This window comes from Polyodon spathula, unplaced genomic scaffold (assembly GCF_017654505.1).
Source record: "Polyodon spathula isolate WHYD16114869_AA unplaced genomic scaffold, ASM1765450v1 scaffolds_1567, whole genome shotgun sequence".
NCBI lineage: Eukaryota > Metazoa > Chordata > Actinopteri > Acipenseriformes > Polyodontidae > Polyodon > Polyodon spathula.
The window spans coordinates 1-24,338 of record NW_024473044.1 but is presented as its reverse complement, the minus strand read 5'-3'; the positions used below and the strand labels follow the sequence as shown (position 1 = coordinate 24,338).

Below are 24,338 nucleotides of genomic sequence, written 5' to 3'. Positions count from 1 at the left end.
GGAGAAAAAAAAAAAAACAACAAAACAGTGTTTCTGATCCGAGGGATCAGTGCGAAGAAAATATATCGACCATTATTTACAGAAAAAAAAAAAAACCCTCGCTTGTTAGTCTTCGTGGTTTATTTTGTTCTAATCGTATTTTTGTACCAGTATTGTTTCCGTTCGTTCCCGTATAACAGAGTCTAAATGTGCAAAAACATGTGTTTAACTTCAGTAGCTCTTTATAATTCTCTTACTGTTTTACAGCCCTAGGGGGAGAACAGCTGTTTCTATATATTTTTTTTAACTGACTCTAAACAACGTCCGATGGCCAAAGAAGTGCGTCGCTAACTAAAAAGGCTGCTTGCAAACTGAGGATTCTTTATCCCGGTGTAATACCAGACAGGTTGCAGGAGGATCCAGCTTCGATCCCAGCTCAGCCAATGACTCCCTGTGTGCCACCCTGAGCGAGTCGCTCCACCTCCTTGTGCTCCGTCCTTCGGACGAGACGCAAAACAAACGAGGTCCTATTGGAAGAGACTGCAGCAGCAGCAGCAGTTGATGAAGCAGAGTGCCCCCCCCACCACCACCACCACCCCCCCGGTCTGCTGGATCAGAGCGTCTGCTAAATGACTAGTTAACAGTAACGACGCAGTGTAATATTGGTAATTATCCCTGGCATTGAGATCCAAGGACACCGCGCAGTTCATCGGCTCCCAACGTGGTTTCTTTATAAAGTATGTTTTGCGGTCGGGGTGAGCTCGCACCCTCCCTGCCTCGGTTTACGCGTCTTAACAAAGCGGTCCGTCCCTAAAATGATCATGTGATCTCGCTGCGCCTCTCGCAGGGATCAGGTTTGGGCATCAATTCCATCTCCAATTCCTTTAAACAAAAAAAAAATTCTCTTAAATCCATTCCTAACAAGTCATTGGTCCCCCCCCCAGCAATCACAGGTGTGTCTGTATTCCCCAGTTGCGTAACTGGTGCTAATCAGGGAGTGGCCACGTGTATAAAGGTGTCAGAAATGCTTGGTTTGTCGCAGGCGTTTTGTGTTCATTTCTGCGTTTGTTGAGAAGCTTGCTCCCCCAGTGTGTGTCGCTGGGTGCAGCTCCGAATCCAGGTGGGGCTGCCTCGGCTTTGCAGTTTTTCTGATCGAAGTGTTTCTGCCGAAGCTCCGTGGCTTCTAGATGAAATCTCTCCTAGTGATCTTTTCCCCGGTGTATTGATTGTACGAAATGAAGGAATTGATGGCTGTCGGGACCAGTGGAGATAACAGCAGGCTTGTGAAACAAAATATTATATGTGGCGGTTCTAGGTGGGTGGGGTTAGAGGTTTTTGGTTTTCTTAGTTTGCGGTCCTGCCTTTCAAACGCCAGCAAGGTTAGGAACAGTTCATGAGCTGATGGCTTCAGTGTTGACTGCAGCTGTCTGTGTCTGTATCTTGCTCCCTGACGCTCTCCTGCCGCAGAGAGCGCCTCACAGCCACTGCAAACAAAGTTGCTCTTTTCAATCTATTCCAGATTCCTTCGAAGGTTGATGAAAATGGAATTGGAACTGGGGTGGCTTTGCAGACTCTGTGTGTGTGTGTGTGTGGGGGATCGATTGTCAGTTTGTTTTTGTAAAACCTGTTTTTCACCCTCCCAGCGATCGTCAGGTACAGACTTGTTTTTTAGAGAGGATTTTCAGGCTGAGCCCGTCAGCCGCTTCCCTGCCTTCCCCTCACAGACACTGAACACAAACACTGAGCACAACGACGCAGCCCCTCCCTCTCTCCGTGCCTCATGCAATATCATCGACTGTCTTCATGTGATTGTTGATTTGCTCCTAAGTCTCCTTGTTTCCAGGTTACAGAGCGTAGACTCTGCGGTCCAGGTGATTATCAATGATAACCAGAGTGTGATTATTGATTATTGATTAGCGCTCTCTCTCCCCCCCCCCCAGGTTGCGGAGAGGGGACTATGCGGTCCAGGTGACTATCAATGACTATCTGGACGTGTTCTGTCCTCACTACCCGGACTCTGTCCCCGACACGCAGACGGAATCCTTCGCACTTTACCTGGTCAGCTTCGAGGGGTACCGGGGCTGTTTCGAGAGCCCCGGGGCGGTCAAGCGCTGGGAGTGCAACCGCCCCCACGCCCCCTTCGGCCCCGTCCGCTTCTCGGAGAAGATCCAGCTCTACACCCCCTTCTCACTCGGGTTCGAGTTCCGCCAGGGGCAGGATTACTACTACATCTGTGAGTTCAGCCCTCTCTGAAACGCCTGCCCTTGCAAGAGCTTCTAACAGTAACAGCACAGAGAGGTCTGGTAAAGCATAGGGAAGCATTGTAAAGCACAGAGAGGTGTGGTAAAGCATAGGGAAGCATTGCAAAGCACAGAGAGGTCTGGTAAAGCATAGGGAAGCATTGTAAAGCACAGAGAGGTCTGGTAAAGCATAGGGAAGCATTGTAAAGCACAGAGAGGTCTGGTAAAGCATAGGGAAGCATTGTAAAGCACAGAGAGGTCTGGTAAAGCATAGGGAAGCATTGTAAAGCACAGAGAGGTAAAGCATAGGGAAGCATTGTAAAGCTGGTAAAGCATAGGGAAACATTGTAAAGCATAGAGAGGTCTGGTAAAGCATAGGGAAGCATGGGAAAGCTCATTAAAAAAACAAACCATGCTAAATTAACCCTTGAGTTTCCTGCAGTAAAAGCACAGTGTAGTAAACCATTCTGTTGAATTGAATTGCAATTGTAAATAGAATAGATGCAGTGTGTCAGTGTGCTTTCGGAGTTAATGACAGATTATTCCCCTCAGTCGCTGTCTTCAGGTATTAGAAGACGTATCCCTGCTCTTGAAGATAACTGCATTCGTCTAATTTCTTTCTGGCTGGAGCATCTTAATTGGATTTCTTTGTGTGCAGAGGAGAGAGAGAGGGAGAGACAGGGAGATGGTTTAATTATTTCAGAGCTGCATCAGTTATTGGAAAGGTCGCTGGATAGCTGGCTGGGGTTGGGTGATTCCTCGTTCCCAGGGATGTTACTAATGATCTGGAGGGATGTGATTGTGTCTTCATTAAACCAAGCTCTGTCTCTCTCTCTCCTCTCCCCTCACTCTTGTCCTCTCTGTTTCTCCTCTCTCCTTGCTCCTCTCCTCCCTCCTGTCTCTCTCCTCTCTTTCCCCTCGCTCCTCCTCTTTCCCCCCTCTCTCTCCTGTCTCTCTCCTCTCTTTCCCCTCGCTCCTCCTCTTTCCCCCTCTCTCTCTTGTCTCTCTCCTCTCTTTCCCCTCGCTCCTCCTCTTTCCCCCTCTCTCTCCTGTCTCTATTGTTAGTTGTTCTTCTCTAGCATGCTGTTTGTAAGTGGACTCTTCAGGGTAGGATTCTCAGCGCTCTTCTCTCTGAATCGTTGTTCACGCACGCCATCTCTCCAGTGAAGGAGGAATCAGCCATGGCAGGATCATTGGGAAAAACAATAGGGTGGACAACTTTAAGAATTTACCCTCAGTCTGCATTTCATCCTAGTTTTTTTGTTTTTTAAATATGCTTTACAATGCTTCCCTATGCTTTACCAGACCTCTCTGTGCTTTACAATGCTTCCCTATGCTTTACCAGACCTCTCTGTGCTTTACAATGCTTCCCTATGCTTTACCAGACCTCTCTGTGCTTTACAATGCTTCCCTATGCTTTACCAGACCTCTCTGTGCTTTACAATGCTTCCCTATGCTTTACCAGACCTCTCTGTGCTTTACAATGCTTTGCTATGCTTTACCAGACCTCTCTGTGCTTTACAATGCTTCCCTATGCTTTACCAGACCTCTCTGTGCTTTACAATGCTTCCCTATGCTTTACCAGACCTCTCTGTGCTTTACAATGCCTCCCTATGCTTTACTAGACCTCTCTGTGCTTTACAATGCTTCGCTATGCTTTACCAGACCTCTCTGTGCTTTACAATGCTTTGCTATGCTTTACCAGACCTCTCTGTACAGAGTGCTGTGCTTTTCCAGGCTCCTGTATATTTCTAAGTGTTTAAGTGGATCTCTTTCTCCTGCACGCTTTGTTGTCACGTAAAGAATGCTCTCTCGACTGGATTAGAGGCAGCCAGCGAGGACTTAAACATGCTGGCAAGTCATTAAATCAAAAAAGAAAAAAAAACTACAGACATAATGCTTACTCTCTCTCTCTCTCTCTCTCTCTCTCTCTCTCTCTCTCTCTCTCTCTCTCCCATCTGTCTCTCTCTCTCCCTCTCTCTCCTCTCTCTCTCTCTCTCACTCTCTCCTCTCTCTCCATCTGTCTGTCTCTCTCTCTCCTCTGTGGCTTGTCTTTCACAGCCAGCTGAGTATATTTAATGAGGAGATTCTCCCCAAATCTCTGCTCAAGCACGACCCCCCCCCCGACCCCCCCCCGACCACAGCTGCCAAACCCCCCCCCCCTCTCCCCTCTGCTTCCCTCCATCACACCGTCTCCCCGTCTCTCTCTGTTACACTCCCCCTCTCTCCCTCTAGGTGATCCCCATTGTAGTCTCACAGCAGACAGGAGCGAGGCGCTTGCTTGCTATAGCATGTGTTTATTTCTAAACTGCACGTTTGTGACCCCAGGCTGCAAAGCGTTTTGAGTGGCATCTCGCTCGCTGTGTTCGAAGCTGGGAGGATCCATCGCTTGCTGTCCTGTTTACAAGCAAGGTTTTTATTGTGATTCACCCCCCCCCCCCCCCCCCCCCCCCCCCCCCCCCCTGTATTTAAGAAAGGGCTTAGAGCATTTGAGTTTGAACCGTTGCTAGGTTACCCAATTTTGCATGACGTGTATAATCCCTGTTTTTCAAACAAAAACAAGTCTGAGGGCTGTCTGAGCTGTGTGAGTATTGAAAAGTAGTCAAAACTCTATCTCCCTCTAGCTATCTATCTCCCTCTCTCTCCCTCCCTCCATCCATCCATCTATCTATCTCTATCTATCTATCTCCCCTCTCACCTTCCTCTCTCTATCTCTCTCTCCCCCTCCCTCCCTCTATCTACTCCCCCTTTCTCTCTCTCCTCCCTCTCTTTCTTTCTCTCCCCCCACCCTTCTCTCTCCCTCTCTCCTTTCATCTTTCTCTCCCCCCACCCTTCTCTCTCTCCCCCTCTCTCCTCTCTCTCTCTCTCTCTCTCCTCTCTTCTCTCTCTCTCTCCTCTCTCTCTCCCCCCACCCTTCTCTCTCTGTCCCCCTCTCTCTACTCTTTCTCTCCCCCCACCCTTCTCTCTCTCTCTAATCCCCTGTCCAGAGAATTCATTCACAAACTCATCCCTGGATCCAGAGTCACGCAGCCCTGCACTTCCTCAGAGAAGAGACAGCAAAAAGAAAGGATGAGAGTAAGGAAATAGAGAGAGGGTCTTTGCATAAACTCCTGGCACGGTTTGGGTTGACTGATCCCTGCGTCTCTTTGGTTCAGTACAATAGAGAGGGCACAGACAGCGCTGTGCGATAATCCTGCCTCACCCAGACCAGCCTGGAGACTCCCGCGCTTGCACTTTCTGTGAAATGATTTCAAGCAATAGGTTTTTTACACAGTTAGATTTATTCTAGTCGCGTGGATTTCCCCTCTCGTGCTGTGACCGGCTGTGCTGAGCTGAGCGCTCGTATCGCATGATGAATCCCGTAATGCGCTCTCTGTTTTCCGAGTGTCCGGGGGCTGCCACTGATCGGATTGAGAGCGTATTGCTCGGGTCACACAGAGTGCAGGAGGGAGAACTGATCAGATCATCAAATCGAAAGAGAATCCAGGCGAACACCAGCCATACCGGCTATGGTTTAAATATTGGGAAGCTTCATAGGCGTTCTGGGTGTGACAGCGTCACTGCTGGAGCAGTAGCTAATGGGTTGCCATGGAAACTTCTAATGCTCTTTACTGGGTTGTGTTGAGCTGAACTGAATTTTTTTTTTTTTTTTTTTTTTTTGGTTTGTCTTTTTCAGCTCTGCCTCTTGAGGACAGTCCTGCAGCCAACCCCTGCCTGCGTCTCCGCGTCTCAGTGTGCTGCAAACCAAGTGAGCAAGATAGAGAATGAGCCAGCCCCCTTCTCAGAGTGTACTGCTTTGGGATCCCCCTGGTAAAAGCACAGCACAGTGTAGTGAAGCACAGAGAAGATAATGAACCAGCCCCCTTCTCAAAGTGTACTGCTTTGGGACCCCCCTGGTAAAAGCACAGCACAGTGTAGTGAAGCACAGAGAAGATAATGAACCAGCCCCCTTCTCAAAGTGTACTGCTTTGGGATCCCCCCTGGTAAAAGCACAGCACAGTGTAGTGAAGCACAGAGAAGATAATGAATCAGCCCCCTTCTCAAAGTGTACTGCTTTGGGATCCCCCCTGGTAAAAGCACAGCACAGTGTAGTGAAGCACAGAGAAGATAATGAACCAGCCCCCTTCTCAAAGTGTACTGCTTTGGGATCCCCCCTGGTAAAAGCACAGCACAGTGTAGTGAAGCACAGAGAAGATAATGAATCAGCCCCCTTCTCAAAGTGCACTGCTTTGGTATCCTCCCTGGTAAAAGCACAGCACTGTTGTCACAGTATTCACATAACAGGACTGTATCAAAGCCTGTGGAGATTACATAGAGACATAATGGGAAGCCCTAAATCTCCCCCTCTCTCTCTTCCTGTCTCCCTCTTGCGTCCCCTCTCTCCCCCTTTCCCTGCTTTCTCTCCCTCCTGCCTCTTGATCTCTCCCTTTCAGAGGTAGACTAATCCTGTTGCAGTAATCTCTGAGTCCCAGAGATGCTCAGGGGACCGTACCCCCTCCTGCCCCACCCCGTCCCGCACAGGGAACACAGCTAGGGGACCGTACCCCCTCTCACCCCACCCCGTCCCGCATAGGGACAGTAATCGCCCCCCCCTCCCCCCTCCCACAAACCACCCCCGCAGCCTCTCTGATGTTCACAGTGTCTCATCACCTTTTACTCTTCTAGACTCTCCTCCTGAGTGATCGTTCTACATTAGGAATTATCTCTTGAATCGTTTTTGTGTTTGCAGTGCTGTCCGAGGCACTGCAGTGTGTTTGTATATCCTGCAGGGGGCGCTGGTGTATGTAAGCAGCTCTCTCTCTCTCCTCTGTTGGTTTCTCTGGCTGCAGTGTGTTGTGTGCCCTGCAGGGGGCGCGGGTGTATGTAAGCAGCTCTCTCCTGACTCTCCTCTCTCTGTGTTGCAGCTGCAGGATCACAAGTGGACGTTCCAGGAGGTGAGAAAGCAATTTTAATTAAGAGACTCTTAACACTGAGACGCACGCTCCGCGTTGCCCTCCATGTCTCTCACTCTTGGTGTATCGCTCTCATCCTCCTGTTTCTCTCTCTGTACCTCACTCTCGGTGTACCTCACGCTCACCCTGTGTCTCCGTGTGTCTCGTCTCTTTACTAAGAGAGTCATTTATTTCTCTCCCAATCATCACAATCAGCTGGCTTGTGTGTTTTTGTATTTCTGTTATCAGTGTGTGTGTCTCGCTCTGTGTCCCTGGCTTATCCTCACTCCTGTCTTTTTTTTTTCAGGGACCACAGCGCCCCACAGTGGAGGGTCCTCCCTGCTGCAGAGTCCCGAGACCCTCCTCGCTCTGTCCCTGCTGAGCGCGTGCGTCTCCCTGCTCCCCCCCCTCCCCCTCCGAGACTGAACCGAACCCTACAATGACAAACACAAACCGGACAGTACTTTAGAGGAGGGAGCTGGACAGACAAACCGTTATCTAGCAGGGTCTGGCACGCTCGCTGCATTCGGGTCCTCCTGTTCATTTTGCAAGGCTTTTGCAGTGCAAAGTCTTTCATCACACAAGAGGCTGACGAGTCCTTTTAGTCTAAAGCAAAACCAACCAAAAAAAAAACCGAACAAACGAAACCTCTCCAGCTGTTCTCTTTTTAAGAGATGAATTCTAATGACAGGCCACACAATTCCTGATTCGCTGCACGCACTGACACGCACGCACGCACGCACGCACACACAGCTGTGTCTAAATGCTTCTGGGCTGAAACATGCTCTTTTCTGTTTACACATCTTTTATTGTTGCCGGTTTAATCGGGTCAAGTTTTAATTGCCCTTCCTCTGTTTTGGTTTTGTCATACTTTCCCAAGCTCCTGGGAATAGAACTGATGTGCGCACGCGCACACACACACACTCACACACACACATGTGTACGTGGCCACAGCTGCACGGAGTTAACACCAGTCTCTTCGGAAACAAACATACCATTACTGAGCTGCGTGAGTGAATGAGAGAGGAGATTTCCTCTGCTGGGAAAGAGGAGAAACACACACACAGTTGGGTTTCATAGTGTTTGTGTGGACTTTGCATTGACTCTCATACACTGTAGACCTCTTATCTTAAAGTCCTTGGTCTGTGCCCTCATAAGGTAGGCGTTATCAGTTTATTATTTTTCTTGTGGGAACTTTTTTTGACCCAGCCCGCACGCACACACTTTTCATCCACTCGCATTGATGGACCATATTCTCGTATTCACGAGTTCCGCCAGCTTTGAGATCTGTGCGGTCGAGCCCGGGAGACGCATCCTGCCAGGATCTCGACGTTTCAGAACGCCCTGTTCAGACTGCGAGCGAAATGAACGGGTTTAATTTTATTTTAATGGCCTGAACGGGCCACCGTAGAACACACACACACACACACACACACACACACACGCACACACACACACACAACCAGCTCAATGTGGTTTTTAAAGCGCTCCCTGATGTCAGGGGAGAGGAAATTGATTATTACCCTCCTGACGCCAAGACAAAACACTGAGGGGGGAAGGGGGGTTACCAATTCTCCAGAGTCACGCTACCTAAACTTTTGCCCTCCTTGGATGAATGATTTGGTTCAAACCTTCAACACACACACACACACACACACACACACACACAAGCAGAGGCACACCCCTGTACCAGAGAGAGAGAGAGAGAGAGATGGTCAATTCTGAAGACAAGAAGGTAGACCACCTAGTTGGAAGTAAGTCTGGCTTGTTGTAGTCTGTGTCTCTGTGTTTTTAGTTTGTAATGGATTGTGGTGGCTTTGGAATTCATTTGGTTTTTAATCAGATCCCTTCCACACATGCTGGGGTTGGGTTTGGGGAGGAGAGGGCTGGACAAAATATTAGAAACACGTGTGACATGTGGCACATAGTTTATTTTAAGAAAACAATAAAATCCAGCCCCCTTCTCAAAGTGTATTGCTTTGGGGAGGAGAGGGCTGGTAAAAGCACAGAAACACGTGTGACATGAAGCACAGAGAAAGAAAACAATAAAATCCAGCCCCCTTCTCAAAGTGTATTGCTTTGGGATCCCCCTGGTAAAAGCACAGCACAGTGTAGTGAAGCACAGAGAAGAGAATGAACCAGCCCCCTTCTCAAAGTGCACTGCTTTGGGATCTCCCTGGTAAAAGCACAACACAGTGCAGTGAAGCACAGAGAGGATAGTGAACCAGCCCCCTTCTCAAAGTGTGCTTTGATTTGATGCTGTTCACATTTTAGTGAAATGATTTTGTTGTAATCTTCCGTGAAGATGTTTTCAATCCATGTCTGACTCTTTCAAACACACTCCCTCTTTATCTGAGGGCCATCTGTGTCAATAAAGCAACTACCGAAACCTGGCTGTGTCCGAAACGTGCGTTTGTATATTTTAATGTCTCTCTCTCTCTCTCTCTCTCCTCCTCCTCTCTCTTTGTCTCTCTGCCCGATCTGCTCTCTCTGACGGAAGACTGTCCTGGGGGGGGGGGGGGGGTTGCAAAAACGTTTGAAACTTTTAAAAATCCCGAAGAGGGCTTCATTTTTTTTTTGAAGGAAAGGAAGGAAGGGAAGGGAGGGAGGGAAAGGGACGGAACCTGAACACCCAGAGGTGGACCCACCCGGGTCCGGGGGGGAGGGGGCACAGGCAAATGGGACGCTTCGCTGCTCTACTGGAAAGGGGGGGGGGGGGGGGGTCTGCTCAGAAAGTGAAACCAAACTGCAGCAACAACAGTGTCAGGAATGCTCTGTATTATTACTCTATCTGAAACACAAACTGAAGAGAGAGAGAGAGATGGAGTGAGTGTGGAGGTCTGGAAGGAGAGATGCTATTTAGAATCAAGCAGAGGGGAGAGGGATCGAGAGAGTAGAGCTGGAAGGAGAGACAGTTGGAAGGAGACAGAGAGAGATAAAGCTGGGACCCCCCCTGGTAAAAGCACGGCACAGTGCAGTGAAGCACAGAGAAGATAACGAACCATCTGGAAACACAACCCTGACACCTATGATAAATTTACCCTCGGTCGGTTACAATAATTCTCAGTGATTGCCGCTGGCCACCAGAAACGGAGCAGCCGGTTCCTTTAACGAGTGTGTGAAAGACAGAGCGGCGGCGGGAGTGATTGAGCGACCCCTTCGGAGGGGCCTCGACAAAGCGCCCTATGAAGACGCCTCCTGCTGACGATTTGTGGATGTCGATGGCAGTGCTGCTCGGGATGGGAAAATATCAGTCACTCTCTGCCGGTGGATCGACACCGCCCTCTTGTGAATGGCAACGGAGCTGCACCTGCTAGCATCCTCAGCCTCACAGCTGAACTGACTGGTGAGCTAGACCCCAGCAACTTCAATCTAGGGACCGCTAACGTCTCTGGGCTCATTTCTGGATGCCATGCTAAAAAAGGGGCATGCCAATGCATATCATATCCCAAGGATACTCGCATAACTGACGCCGGCTGAGGCTTTTTTCCCCCCAGACTGCTCTCTGCGCTCTTAACTCTGCAAGCGCGGCGGCTGAACAGATCGGTGCCCTCGCAGAGACCCCTCGTTACCGTGACCGCGCCGCGTTATCCGTGCGCCTTGAGCGACGCGCATCGCTCTTCAGCATACGCGGGGCGCAGTGCAAAATAATTGCCCGGCCGCAATGCAATTTGAATGCAAGCCCCCCCCCTCGCGTAACGCTGCCTCCGCAACTCGTAATGAGTCATAATTCGTCTCCACCCCAGTCACATGATAAGGATGGTGAATTTTTGTTAAAAAAAATGGGATTCTCCAGTCGCCTGGAGATATTCTGCGCGTTCGGCTGACTTTGACTCAACTGACAAACACAGCATCGCAAAACAACACTTAAGCTGCGTGTTTTGGATTCTGATACATAATTGTGAAACAGTTTATTTATGTATTTATTTTCACAAACGGAGCAGACATGATTCAGAAGAGGCTGTTCCTGTTTTGGACCTGCGCGCTTCTTCTAAGCGAATCTGGAGCCGGTGAGTCTCACCTGTTTTTTTTTTGTTTTTTTTTTTTCTGCGACTTAGAAAAAGTATCTGGTGAAGTTGAAGTCTGCTGGCGTTGCTCCTCGCTGGGTCGACGCAAAGGGCGAGAAAGCGGGGATTTCGACAGGATGATGACATGTTTTAGTCAGCTGATGCAATAACAGACCCGCTTTTCCTTGCAACCCATCGCCTCCGGAGCGACGGCGCTGTTAATTACAAGAGGCGCACGCTGGTTAGAAGAGTTTTGATCATTTTAGATTTTGATTGTCTTATACTTGCGTGTCTGAAAAAAGCAAACGGCGTGGACGCTTACAGGCTTGTAGGTGGCGTAATCCGAGATACGCTCCTTGCAAAGGAGTCGCCTCTTCTGCACGGTTTTTATCGGTGCTGTGCTGGCGTGCGAGAGGTCCCGGGTTCACACGCCTGCCTGCGGGAACCGAGATCGCTGCAATATAACGATGCACCTGTCTCGCCTCTGTAGTTTATTTCATTACTTTTTATGCAAAATATACAATACATTACATTGATACATTGCGGCAGTGTTCGTTGCAAGACCCCGTCTTATGCTGTGTGTTTAGTTTGAATCTGTGTTTGTGAGCTGTGTTTGAGGTTGTTCGGGATTCCCCCTGGCTGACGCCCCGAGTTCCTGGCAATGTCTTCATTCAGAACTTCTTAAAGGAAATAAACAAAAAGCCACAAACAGCTGCCTGTATCAGTTTCCCCTAGTTTATGTTTTTAAATAAGCTTTACCACACCTCTCTGCGCTTTACAATGCTTCCCTATGCTTTACCAGACCTCTCTATGCTTTACAATGCTTCCCTATGCTTTACCAGACCTCTCTGTGCTTTACAATGCTTCCCTATGCTTTACCAGACCTCTCTGTGCTTTACAATGCTTCCCTATGCTTTACCAGACCTCTCTGTGCTTTACAATGCTTCCCTATGCTTTACCAGACCTCTCTGTGCTTTACAATGCTTCCCTATGCTTTACCAGACCTCTCTGTGCTTTACAATGCTTCCCTATGCTTTACTTTTTGCTGTGTTTTTACTGGGGGAAACTTCTATAAGAGTTAACCAGAAAGGATCAATTGCCTTTCACTGTGCATTAGTACACTTTTACTGTGGCAAATTCTTCGAAGGACAAAGTCTGCGAGTGGCTTTGTGATTTAGAATTGGTTTTGCTCTCAAACGCTCCCGTCTGATCCCGTCCCGTGTTCTGTTTTTCTCTCAGTTGCCCTGGTGTTGCCAAACACTGCAAACTTCATCCCTTTCCAGTGCTCTGATATTGAGCAGTCAGGGCAGTTTGTGTGGGAGGTGCCTCCTCTAAATACCCACTGTGACGAGCAGTGGCTCTTCCAGAATGTGAGTAACCCTTTTCAAGAGCTGTCCTGCCGTGATTGTCACCTGCAGGATCACTGGTCTCAGTTTAGAGAGAGAGAGAGAGAGAGAGAGAGAGAGAGAGAGAGAGAGAGAGAGAGAGAGAGAGAGAGAGAGAGAGAGAGAGAACCCCGATTGGCCAGGGATGTGACAGACCCTTTGTGATGTCATCAGGCTTCTTTGAAACCACAATCCTGCAGTATCTTTAAATGATCGATAGGGGGGGAAAAAAAATGTTGACCAATTTAAAAATAGAATCAGCCACACACCAGCGCCCCCTGTGGTCTGTCCGGGCACCTGCGGGCGAGCCTGTAAGCTGCCCAGCGTTGTCCTCTGACACTGTAGCTCTGAGGCTGGCTGCACGGCGAGTCTGCAGCGTGGAAAGAAGCGGGCGGCTGACGGCACGCTCTTCGGAGGACAGCGTGTGTTCGTCTTCGCCCGTCCCGAGTCAGCGCAGGGGTGGTAGCGGTGGGCTGAGCCTAAAAATAACTGGACACTACACAACTGGGGAGAAAATAACAACAACAAAAAAAACTGGAGACGATAATTTAAAAAAAAAGAAGAATCTGTTCAATTAAGTAATTGAAAGCAGAAGACCCTGCGGCTCTCCTGGCCTGGGGTTGACTGTAAGGGAGAGCTGACTCAGGCTTGTTTAAATCGCAGGACACTGTGGCGGGACACTGGGATAAGGACTCCAGCTCCTCCCATCGGGTGAAAGAAGGATCGTTCAGCCATGACACCTGTCTCCCGGAGATCAGACTCAAAAGGGACTGTCTGGATACTGGAGTAAGAGACCTGTCTGTCTGTCCTGCCCTTCCTGTCTGCCTGTCTGTCAACAAGTAAACATGAGTGTTATAATAATCTCCAATTTCATTTCTCAATATCCAAGATCGCTGGCATGCATTATGAAGGGATAGGTGGTTAGAGAAAGGGGGCTTGATACCAGGAGGTTCAAATCCCAGCTCAGCCACTGACTCCTGTGTGTGTGTGTGTGTGTGTGTGTGTGTGTGTGTGTGTGTGTGTGTGTGTGACTCTGAGCGAGTCACTTCACCTCCTTGTGCTCCGTCCTTCGGACGAGACGTAAAACAAACGAGGTCCTATTGGAAGAGACTCTGCAGCAGCAGCAGCAGTTGTTGATGATGCAGAGTTCACCCCCCTAGTCTCTCTAAGTTGCTTTGGATAAAAGCATCTGCTAAATGACTAATTAATAATAATAATGATGATGTTGTGTCTGACTCCTTGCCTTTCTTTTGCAGGTTGTGCATGAGAACATATTCATCAGTAAGTAAACCTTCTTTACTTTAATCTGCCTTCAGAGGGTCACAGCAGGCAGCTCTCGGTCAGAACAGCATGCAATAGAAACTCGCTGTTTTCAGCAGCAGCGTTTCTGACTCTACTTCTGCTCTTGTCTCTTTCTTGTCTAGGATCAGACTCGACCGCCGACATACGCAATAGCGGTGAGTTTTCAATCCCACCTTATAATACCATCTCTGATATTAGAAATCGCTTGATACAGGGGTCATCCGAGGGTCTCCCCTGGTAAAGGCACGGCCGCGTGGTGTGCAGGGGGGAGTCACACAGTCAGGGGAGCGCAGGGGTCCCCGAGGGTCTCCCCTGGTAAAGGCACGGCCGCGTGGTGTGCAGGGGGGAGTCACACAGTCAGGGGAGCGCAGGGGTCCCCGAGGGTCTCCCCTGGTAAAGGCACGGCCGCGTGGTGTGCAGGGGGGAGTCACACAGTCAGGGGAGCGCAGGGGTCCCCGAGGGTCTCCCCTGGTAAAGGCACGGCCGCGTGGTGTGCAGGGGGGAGTCACACAGTCAGGGGAGCGCAGGGGTCCCCGAGGGTCTCCCCTGGTAAAGGCACGGCCGCGTGGTGTGCAGGGGGGAGTCACACAGTCAGGGGAGCGCAGGGGTCCCCGAGGGTCTCCCCTGGTAAAGGCACGGCCGCGTGGTGTGCAGGGGGGAGTCGCACAGTCAGGGGAGCGCAGGGGTCCCCGAGGGTCTCCCCTGGTAAAGGCACGGCTGCGTGGTGTGCAGGGGGGAGTCACACAGTCAGGGGAGCGCAGGGGTCTCCGAGGGTCTCCCCTGGTAAAGGCACAGCTGCATGGTGTGCAAGGGGGAGTCGCACAGTCAGGGGAGCGCAGGGGTCCCCGAGGGTCTCCCCTGGTAAAGGCACAGCCACGTGGTGTGTAAATATTTGAAATAATAATAATAATAAAGTTCTGCTCTTGGTTCCAGAGACTTCTGGAGGAGCGAGGGGAAGAGAAATATCACCCTTCTGCCTCCTCTTCTTCATTGTCCTGCTCTGACGCGACGAGCGAGGAAGGAGAGGAGCCCCAAACTGTGAGTTTCGGTCTCTTCCCAGAATGCACCGGGGCGCGCGGAGTCGCTACGGTAACCCTAACCCTTTAACCCTTCTTCAGAGGCCGCTCTGCAGTGGACGATCAGGGCGTGTCGAGATCAGGAGGTGGAGGGGGGAGTCTCTTTGGTGCCGGTCTCTTTCAAGTGAACCTAACTTATTTTCTTTTGTCCTTTTTCAGTTCCAATCCGTGTGAGGTTTACAAGACGGGCTGGGCTGGGCTGGGCTGGGCTCTCCATCCTGGGCAAAGGCGTCATTAAACTGGGTGAAGGGTTTATTTAGCTTTACAAGTAAAGAGCAAAGGCTTATTTTAGTGCTGGCTTATTTTGTTTCTGTTTTATCTTATTAACAGTTAGAAATCAGGAAACTGAGTTACAATAATCAAGCTGCAATATTATCTGTGTTTATAGGTTTCTTAACTGTGAGACAGGACTGTATTGGGAACACATTTATATATTTCCCCCTGGTGGACAGGATTTATCTCTGAAAAGCAAGCAATCCGTTCTGGTTAACTCTCTTATCAAAGCTCCCCCTAGAGATTAAAATGATAACATTTTAAACTATTATAATAATAATAATAATAATAATAATAATAATAATAATAATAATAATAATAATAATAATTATTATTATTATTTAGGGCTTCTGATTTTTGGTTTTAACCGATAAACACACATAAAAAAACAAAATAGTGAAATCGATCGTCTAGCCGATAAAACAGAAACACACAGAAACACTGGACCTGGTTAATCAATTCACGCTGCCCAGCCCTTTCTCATAAAAAAAAATAAAAATAAAACCTAATACTACAAAAACTTGGGAAAGGGTCACAGTGCAGCTGGGCAGCGTTCCCGCCTCCCCCCCCCCCCCGCCCCCCCCCCCCCCCCCCAGTATCGCCACTGTAGCGTTTGAAATTTGGGCGTTTGCCCGCCCCCCCTACCGAGTGGCAGCACGTTCCCACATTCCTATTGGCCACTCCGCTTAGCGCTTTGAAACGAGGTTGGAATCGCAGGATTCAAAGCTGCGTTCCAGGTAAGAGGAACGGAATTGCAAGCCGCAAAATGGGAGAAACCCCAGAAAATCCTGGGGGGGGGGAGGGGGGGTTGCATAAAACTCGAAAATACCTAACAAAAAAATTAATAAAGACCAAAAAACAGAAGCTCTATATTTATATGTATATATATATATATGATATATGATGTTCTATTCTATGATATTGTGTTATAGCGCCCAGTGGATGGGTACAGGTGTGTAGAATGCCTTCTTCACGCTGCAGTATTGCAGATATAGCAAAGCAGGCTCGATTGAGGCTTTAACTGTGTCACAGGGTCTCCATCTCCGTTCAGGAGCCGGGCTAGAATAGAATCCATTAGTTTCTATATCGAATAAGCACCTGAAATATATAATAGATGTGATATAACTACACAATGGATGCATAGGGGAGCATTGCAAAGCACTGAGAGGTCTGGTAAAGCATAGGGAAGCATTGTAAAGCAGAGAGGTCTGGTAAAGCATAGGGAAGCATTGTAAAGCACAGAGAGGTCTGGTAAAGCATAGGGAAGCATTGTAAAGCACAGAGAGGTCTGGTAAAGCATAGGGAAGCATTGTAAAGCACAGAGAGGTCTGGTAAAGCATAGGGAAGCATTGTAAAGCACAGAGAGGTCTGGTAAAGCATAGGGGAGCATTGTAAAGCAATTAGTGAGTATTTCTTGTCAGCAATCATTTCATGTTTTACAATATTTTGTTTTATAAATGAGAGTGGAGTGCTTGCTTTCATAACTTCAGTCCAGCTCAATAAGACAGAAATGCCCTCGATTCATCAATGAATAAATATCACTGCTTTGAGGAATCCTAGCTGTGCTCCAAAAATCTTGATGCATTATTCTTCTGTAATAGAAACTTTAATCAATTTCAATACAAGCATTAAGAATGTGTTTTATAATGTACTGTGAAGGGAGTCTCCAACATAAGTCTTATATCTCAGACAGCAGTGTGCACACGGATCAGAACACTGCATTGCTTCTGCAGACTTGCTCTGAAATCAAACCGCTGGGACTGAAAATCTGGGGAGATCGTCGTGCAAATTAGCGATTGTCTGATTGATTTTAATAGGGCACCCGTGCAATTCATTTCAAACAGTAAAGAGAAAAGGAACACAGAGCCGCACACGGTAAAACGCAGGAGACTTTTTAGAAGCTGTTTAAGACGCCTGATTAAAGCACAAAGCGGTCTGACATTTTCACACACGAGTGTGTTTCTGTATCCCTGATTACAGAGCGGAGATTGAAAGCCTCCCACCCAGAGGTGTTTGCATGCAGGCGGGTAGATGAAGGAGGTCGATGACGCATCTGGAGGTGCTCCGACATCTCTGCACACGGCTGTCGATTTAGACTATGCTCTTCGATCAGGCGTCGAGCTGTCAGCAACACATCAATCTGAATTCCTTCCATCTCCTTCTTGTAGAGAGAGAAGTATTTTTAACAGTTTGTACCTGTAACGATTTTCCACTTGAGTTATGGGACTCCCTGTGTGATCGGGTTGCGGATGCTCTCCGTGTAGGTAAAGGCGTTTGTGAAACTTGACTGATCAACTACTGTAACTTGACAGTCACATTCAGCGTTTTCAGCAGAGTTATTACATACCAATTGTTCGTCCCACATGTTGAAACGCTTCCCTGGAAAAAACGGCAAATGCTAAAAGCGTGTCATATTTTTAACGTCTACTTTTTCCTTTCTCGTCATCAATGAATTATCAAACAGAGAGCATAAATCAGTGTAAAAAAAAAAAAAAAAAAAAAACGAGAGGCATGTGAAATGTCTCCTCCTTGCGCTGGACAGAGCGAGGTCTTCAGCTCTCTGTTGTTTCCCATCTCTGATGCAGCTGTCGTCTTTTCTCATTAAAGACGTTTTAAAGAAAGCGTGCGGCTCTGTGCAGCGAGCGTTCAATCATTTACCAGGAAGGAAGCAAACTGGACCGGCTGCCGGGTTCCTGGACGCGACAGGCAGCGCGTCAATCAGGCAAACGCCACAGATATTTACACTCATCTCAGAAACTGGATTCTTCACAGGGAGCTACAAATTAAACAGCAATGGGGAAATTTCACTGAAATCCATGATATCTGTGAACAAAAACACAGCCTTAGCTATTGGTTAATGAGTCATTACATGGGCCAGATTCGAAGATATTGGGTAGTTTAACGCTGTCTAAAATGACTCCCAGTGCAGAGCAGTTTGATCCAGTCCTGGTTTCACTAGTTTAATAATCATCAGACACACCTGAGCTTGTTAGCTAGACACACTGGGGGCTGATCAAGCTGGTAGTGAAACCTGGACTGGGTGTGCAAGAGGAGTCTTACTCCCATCCTTGTTCGGTTTCATGCACTCTGTCAAAATCACCTGAACGATTTTAACAGTAGGGTGGTTTGCTCTGTGTAAATGACCAGTGATTGTCCACAAGCTCCTGTCTACTGTATATAGACAATGCTAGGTGCTGGAAGAATGATTAATTGCTGTGTATACATTTATATGGAGTTCGTTTTTTTTATTTTTTATTAACAAATACAATATATGCATATGATAGATACATTTGTACTTGCTCTATAAATATTAAATTCTCCAAATCTAACATTGTGCATTGTCTTTTTTTTTTTTTAATATTGTCTTGTGTCAGTCCCAGCTTTGCGAAGCTGCAGTTCTAGTTAACGCTTGCCCTGAAGTGTCTCGAACGCCTGTTTACTGTCATAGCAGTTACTCGGTTAGTGCGTGAGCACTTGCACAACGTTGCACTGGTATTAGCAGAGCTGCAGTGTGTGTAAGTCTTTGTGCACGGTCTAATCCTGACCCAGCTGGAAAAGAATATAAAAAAAAAAAAAAAAAAAAAAAAAAAAAAAAAAAGCCCCCCTGTTTAAAAAGCCGTCTCCTTGCATGCGCTGGTGCTTGTTGCATTGTCAGAAGCTGGTGTTTCTCTGCAGACGGTTTTGCCTCGCTAAAGACACGGGAGCGCCAGAGTCATTGAATTCGTGAAGTTTATTTTAGTGTTTAATCTGCTGTGGGTCTCTGTGGGTCCAATCGGCGAGGGGGCTGGGTGGAGGTGATGTGGGTCTCTCTCCCAGTCAGCGAGGGGGCTGGGTGGAGGTGATGTGGGTCTCTCTCCCAGTCAGCGAGGGGGCTGGGTGGAGGTGATGTGGGTCTCTCTCCCAGTCAGCGAGGGGGCTGGGTGGAGGTGATGTGGGTCTCTCTCCCAGTCAGCGAGGGGGCTGGGTGGAGGTGATGTGGGTCTCTCTCCCAGTCAGCGAGGGGGCTGGGTGGAGGTGATGTGGGTCTCTCTCCCAGTCAGCGAGGGGGCTGGGTGGAGGTGTCAGCGAGGGGGCTGTGGGTCTCTCTCCCAGTCAGCGAGGGGGCTGGGTGGAGGTGATGTGGGTCTCTCTCCCAGTCAGCGAGGGGGCTGGGTGGAGGTGTGGGTCTCTCTCCCAGTCAGCGAGGGGGCTGTGGGTGATGTGGGTCTCTCTCCCAGTCAGCGAGGGGGCTGGGTGGAGGTGATGTGGGTCTCTCTCCCAGTCAGCGAGGGGGCTGGGTGGAGGTGATGTGGGTCTCTCTCCCAGTCAGCGAGGGGGCTGGGTGGAGGTGATGTGGGTCTCTCTCCCAGTCAGCGAGGGGGCTGGGTGGAGGTGATGTGGGTCTCTCTCCCAGTCAGCGAGGGGGCTGGGTGGAGGTGATGTGGGTCTCTCTCCCGGTCAGCGAGGGGGCTGGGTGGCTGGGTGTCAGAGGGGGCTGGGTGGAGGTGTGTGGTCTCTCTCCCAGTCAGCGAGGGGGCTGGGTGGAGGTGATGTGGGTCTCTCTCCCAGTCAGCGAGGGGGCTGGGTGGAGGTGATGTGGGTCTCTCTCCCGGTCAGCGAGGGGGCTGGGTGGAGGTGATGTGGGTCTCTCTCCCAGTCAGTGAGTGGACTGGGTGGAGGTGATGTAGGACTCCAGCAGGAAGATGGTCTCGTCCACCTGGTTCTCGCTGCAGTCGAGTCTGCAGGGAGACGGAGAAGAAAATCCATCAAGCTGCACCCAGCAAATTAAAATTCACCTCTACAGACCGTTCTGTTAGGATCTGAAAAGCGTTCACAAGTAAAACTGTATCAACCGACAGACAAGGAATAGACACACAGACGGGTACAGACAGATAGACAAGAACGCAGACAGATATGCACACAGACAAACACACTAGTTCACATTTCACTCTGTAGTTGTTGTCTCTCTGAGGCATTGACCACCTCTGCAGACAGACAGACAAGACAGGAAGAGACACAGGCAGGAGTACAGACAGACAGGGTTACAGACAGACAGGGGTCCAGACAGAGAGGCATCTCACTTGTTGACGTCGTGCTTCAGTTTCTGAAGCTGCTGTCTCTCAGGTGCTGTGATCAACTCCTCTATCTCTGCTAGCTGAGCCTCCTCCGCTCCTGTCACCTGCATGGAGGCAATGATGGCTTCGATCCTCTGGGACTTCTCCAGGAGACGCCTGCAGAGATTCAGAGATTCAAATTCAAAACACCAGGGAGTCAGCCACGGGGAGCATCGTGAATCGCTCCCCCCCTCTCACACGTGGACACACTTACTTGTTCTCTTTTGTCTCGTAATGACGTCTCTTAATCAGATTGAACACCGTCTGAAACAGACAGAGAGGACAGCGAGGGTTAGAGAGGAGGGGTACCTTGTAGCAGCGCTGCAGCAGCAGTCTGGCGGAGCGGAGGTGAAGGGAGGGGGGAGGGGGGAGGGGGGTACCTTGTAGCAGCGCTGCAGCAGCATTCTGGCGGTTGCGAGGGGGTTCACAGTGTACAGGTAGAAGGTTCTGGAGGGGGCGTGGTCCGGGGTCTTGGGGATTTCCTGGAGGGGGCAGGAGAGAAAACAGAACCAGCTAAAACACTTTCAAAAGAGCTACTGAGAATATAATGAAGCCCGGAACTCATCTACAGACAGGAGTCCGTTTCACACAGCATGGTGTACAGCATGTCTATCCCTGTGATGCTGCGCAGGACAGACGCACACACAGGGGTGCAGTACCTGTAATGAGACCAGGCTCTCAGACAGCAGGGTGTACAGCATGTCTATCCCTGTGATGCTGCGCAGGACAGACGCACACACAGGGGTGCAGTACCTGTAATGAGACCAGGCTCTCAGACAGCAGGGTGTACAGCATGTCTATCCCTGTGATGCTGCGCAGGACAGACGCACACACAGGGGTGCAGTACCTGTAATGAGACCAGGCTCTCAGACAGCAGGGTGTACAGCATGTCTATCCCTGTGATGCTGCGCAGGACAGACGCACACACAGGGGTGCAGTACCTGTAATGAGACCAGGCTCTCAGACAGCAGGGTGTACAGCATGTCTTTCGCCTCCTTCGCTGGGATCATGGCGAAATCCTCAACCTGCTTCTGCTCCAAGTGCCTCTTCCTCAGGAGCAGCCGAAAGATTCGAGCCGAGCGGGAGCCAAACCTGAGAGAGGAGAGAGCGGGATAAAAAGAGGGAAGAGGGGGATAGAGGGACAGGAGAGGAGGAGAGGGGGATAGAGGGGGGAGAGTAGAGGAGATGGGGATAAAGAGGGGGAGGAGAGGGAGGGGGTAAAGAGGGAGAGGAGGATAAAGAGAGGGACAGGAAAGAAAGGGAAACGGAGAGAGGGGGAAAAGGAGAGGTGGAGAGTACAGGGGTAAGAGGGAGAGGGGATGAAGAGAGAGAAAGAGGTGGCAGTTTTTTTTAACCATATTTTGGCCGATCCTATTGAAAAGGCGACAGCAAGGCGCGCACGCCCCGTCCTTGCTCGATTGCAGTTCTGTAAAGGGATCCTGCTCTTACCTCTCCTGCACCACCGACTCCAGCGCTGCCTTGGCCAGACAGGCGAGGGCCTTGTGCAGATCTGAGAGGCTGGCTAAGGAACCGAGCGGCACCACACTGACTGAGCTCCCCCAAAACCACCGCACCCCCACCCCCTGGGTTCTGAACCGGGTCCGATCGGCCATTCAACACCCACACGCACCCCTAGGGTGCACCCGTTGCACAGCGGTTTGATCCATTCCTGGTTTTACATTGAGTTTAATGAGACACGCCTGAGCTTGTTGCCTAGAAACACTGGGGCTGATCAAGCTGGTAGTAAAATCTGGACTGGGCGACACTGCTGTGCAACACTGTGTTTGTGTCGCTCCGATTTCATTACTGTGTCCAGGGAAACAACGCTGCAGGATACTGATGACGAACACGCCTCCCCCGCTGTCTCCAGACTTCCCGACAAACTCCATCTGGGAGAGACAAAGCACAGAACAGCACAGTCAGCGAGGGGGGGGGGCACCCCAGAAACAAACCAACGGGGCGTCCCACCCAGCACGCTGGAGAGCGAGAGAGCGTCTTTCTGCATCTCAGTGCGTGCCAGTGCGTGTGCGTGTCAGTGTGTGTGTGTGTATCAGCGTTTCTGATTTACAAACACGTTCAAAAATCGCTGGCTGCTGAAAACAGCGAGTCAGCGAAGGGTCTCATGGTCTCTGCAGCGAGCGCTTGAGCGAGGCACTGTCAACAGGGCCTGAAAGTGGACTATCGAGCAGCGTGCAGCCAGCCCGCTGGCGGGTCTCACCGGGTCATCGGCCAGCAGGGACAGGTACTGATCCAAAACCGGCTTGGAGATGTTGTAGCCGGCTGGCAATGCGCGGAAAATCTGAAACACAAAACGCACAGGATTACAGCCAATCACAATCAGATATACAGGAATACACCCAATCACAATCACATAGACAGGAATACACCCAATCACAATCAGATAGACAGGAATACACCCAATCACAATCACATAGACAGGAATACACCCAATCACAATCAGATAGACAGGAATACACCCAATCACAATCACATAGACAGGAATACACCCAATCACAATCAGACAGGAGTACACCCAATCACAATCAGATAGACAGGATTACACCCAATCACAATCAGATAGACAGGATTACACCCAATCACAATCAGATAGACAGGATTACACCCAATCACAATCAGATAGACAGGATTACACCCAATCAGATAGACAGGATTACACCCAATCAGGATTGTTACACAGACTCACACACGATTGGAGACAATTATACACAATCGCAGACAGTGGGCTCCTTCACAGTGTCATTTGCAATATTGTGTTGATACTCCTTGTGCTGACTGTGTGTTTGAAGCATGTAGTATGTGCGTGAGTAGCTTGTGCATGAAATATGTTGCGTGTGTGTAGCATGTAGCTTGTCTCACCTCAGTAGAGGACAGTGTGTCTCACCTCGTTGGATGACAGTGGTTGTGTGTGTGTGTGTCTCACCTCGTTGGATGACAGTGGCTGTGTGTGTGTGTGTGCTGTGTCTCACCTCGTTGGATGACAGTGTGTGTGTGTGTGTGCGCGTGTCTCACCTCGTTGGATGACAGTGGCTGTGTGTGTGTGTGTGCGTGTGTCTCACCTCGTTGGATGACAGTGGCTGTGTGTGTGTGTGTGCGCGTGTCTCACCTCGTTGGATGACAGTGGCTGTGTGTGTGTGTGTGTGTGTGTGTGTCTCACCTCGTTGGATGACAGTGGCTGTGTGTGTGTGTGTGTGCGTGTCTCACCTCGTTGGATGACAGTGGCTGCGTGTGTGTGTGTGTGTGTGTCTCACCTCGTTGACACACACAGTTGGCCGCAACAGAGTGGTGGTGTGTGTGTTGTGTGAACCCTGTTGGCGTGTCACACGACACACACACTGTGTGTGTGCACAGTGGTGCGAGTGTCTCACCTCGTTGGATGACAGTGGCTGACACACACGTGGTGTGTGGTGCCTCGTGGTCTCACCTCTGTTGGAGTGTGACACAAACACAACACAGCGCACACAGAGTGGAGCAACCTGGTGTGTGGCACCTCGTTGGATGACAGTGGCTGCGTGTGTGTGTGTGCGCGTGTCTCACCTCGTTGGATGACAGTGGCTGTGTGTGTGTGTGTGTGCGTGTGTCTCACCTCGTTGGATGACAGTGGCTGCGTGTGTGCTGCTCTGGGCGTGGTGGTCACTTCGCTCATCCTCAGCATGGTGCGCACGATCTCGCTGCTCGTCTGCACCGGGGACACAAGCACAGGGCTCAGCGAGATCCTTCCTGCTCGTGAGCGTGCGAGTCGAGAGAAACGCTCCCCAACCCTCGGTCCTGCAACGTCTGAACCTTCTCCCCCACTCCCTGAACCTCTTCACTCTGCCATACACTTCACTCCACCCAACCTTCCCTTTATCACTTCACCCGACTCCTCTCTGTCCCTCTTCACTCTCTGTCCCCCTTCACCCTCTCTCCACCCTCCCCTCTATCACCTCACCCTCTCCCCTCCCTCCCCTCTATCACCTCTCCATCTCCCCTCCTCTCACCACCCTCCCCTCTATCACCTCACCCTCTCCCCTCCCTCCCCTCTATCACCTCTC

General features: G+C 49.8%; 2 protein-coding genes and 1 long non-coding RNA gene across 3 annotated transcripts; 2 read left to right on the top strand and 1 right to left on the bottom strand.

Moving 5' to 3' along the window:
* Positions 1–1,622: 1,622 nt before the first annotated feature.
* LOC121309892 (ephrin-A5-like) lies at positions 1,623–8,210 on the top strand (the record flags this gene model as incomplete). Its single annotated transcript, XM_041243065.1, has 5 exons — positions 1,623–1,632; positions 1,920–2,212; positions 5,896–5,967; positions 7,124–7,153; positions 7,458–8,210. Coding segments are annotated over 5 exons (524 nt in total), but the record flags the coding sequence as incomplete, so codon positions are not given.
* An 8,878-nt stretch (positions 8,211–17,088) lies between these two features.
* Positions 17,089–19,448, top strand: LOC121309894. The gene is made up of 3 exons (XR_005948712.1): positions 17,089–19,251; positions 19,308–19,351; positions 19,433–19,448. It is a non-coding gene; the product is annotated as an uncharacterized LOC121309894 (long non-coding RNA).
* Positions 19,449–19,685: 237 nt separating this feature from the next.
* Positions 19,686–24,102, bottom strand: polr3c (polymerase (RNA) III (DNA directed) polypeptide C; the record flags this gene model as incomplete). The annotated part of the gene is made up of 9 exons (XM_041243066.1): positions 19,686–19,911; positions 20,254–20,403; positions 20,501–20,550; positions 20,667–20,768; positions 21,228–21,378; positions 21,736–21,796; positions 22,124–22,175; positions 22,505–22,585; positions 23,891–24,102. Coding segments are annotated over 9 exons (941 nt in total), but the record flags the coding sequence as incomplete, so codon positions are not given.
* Positions 24,103–24,338: the final 236 nt, after the last annotated feature.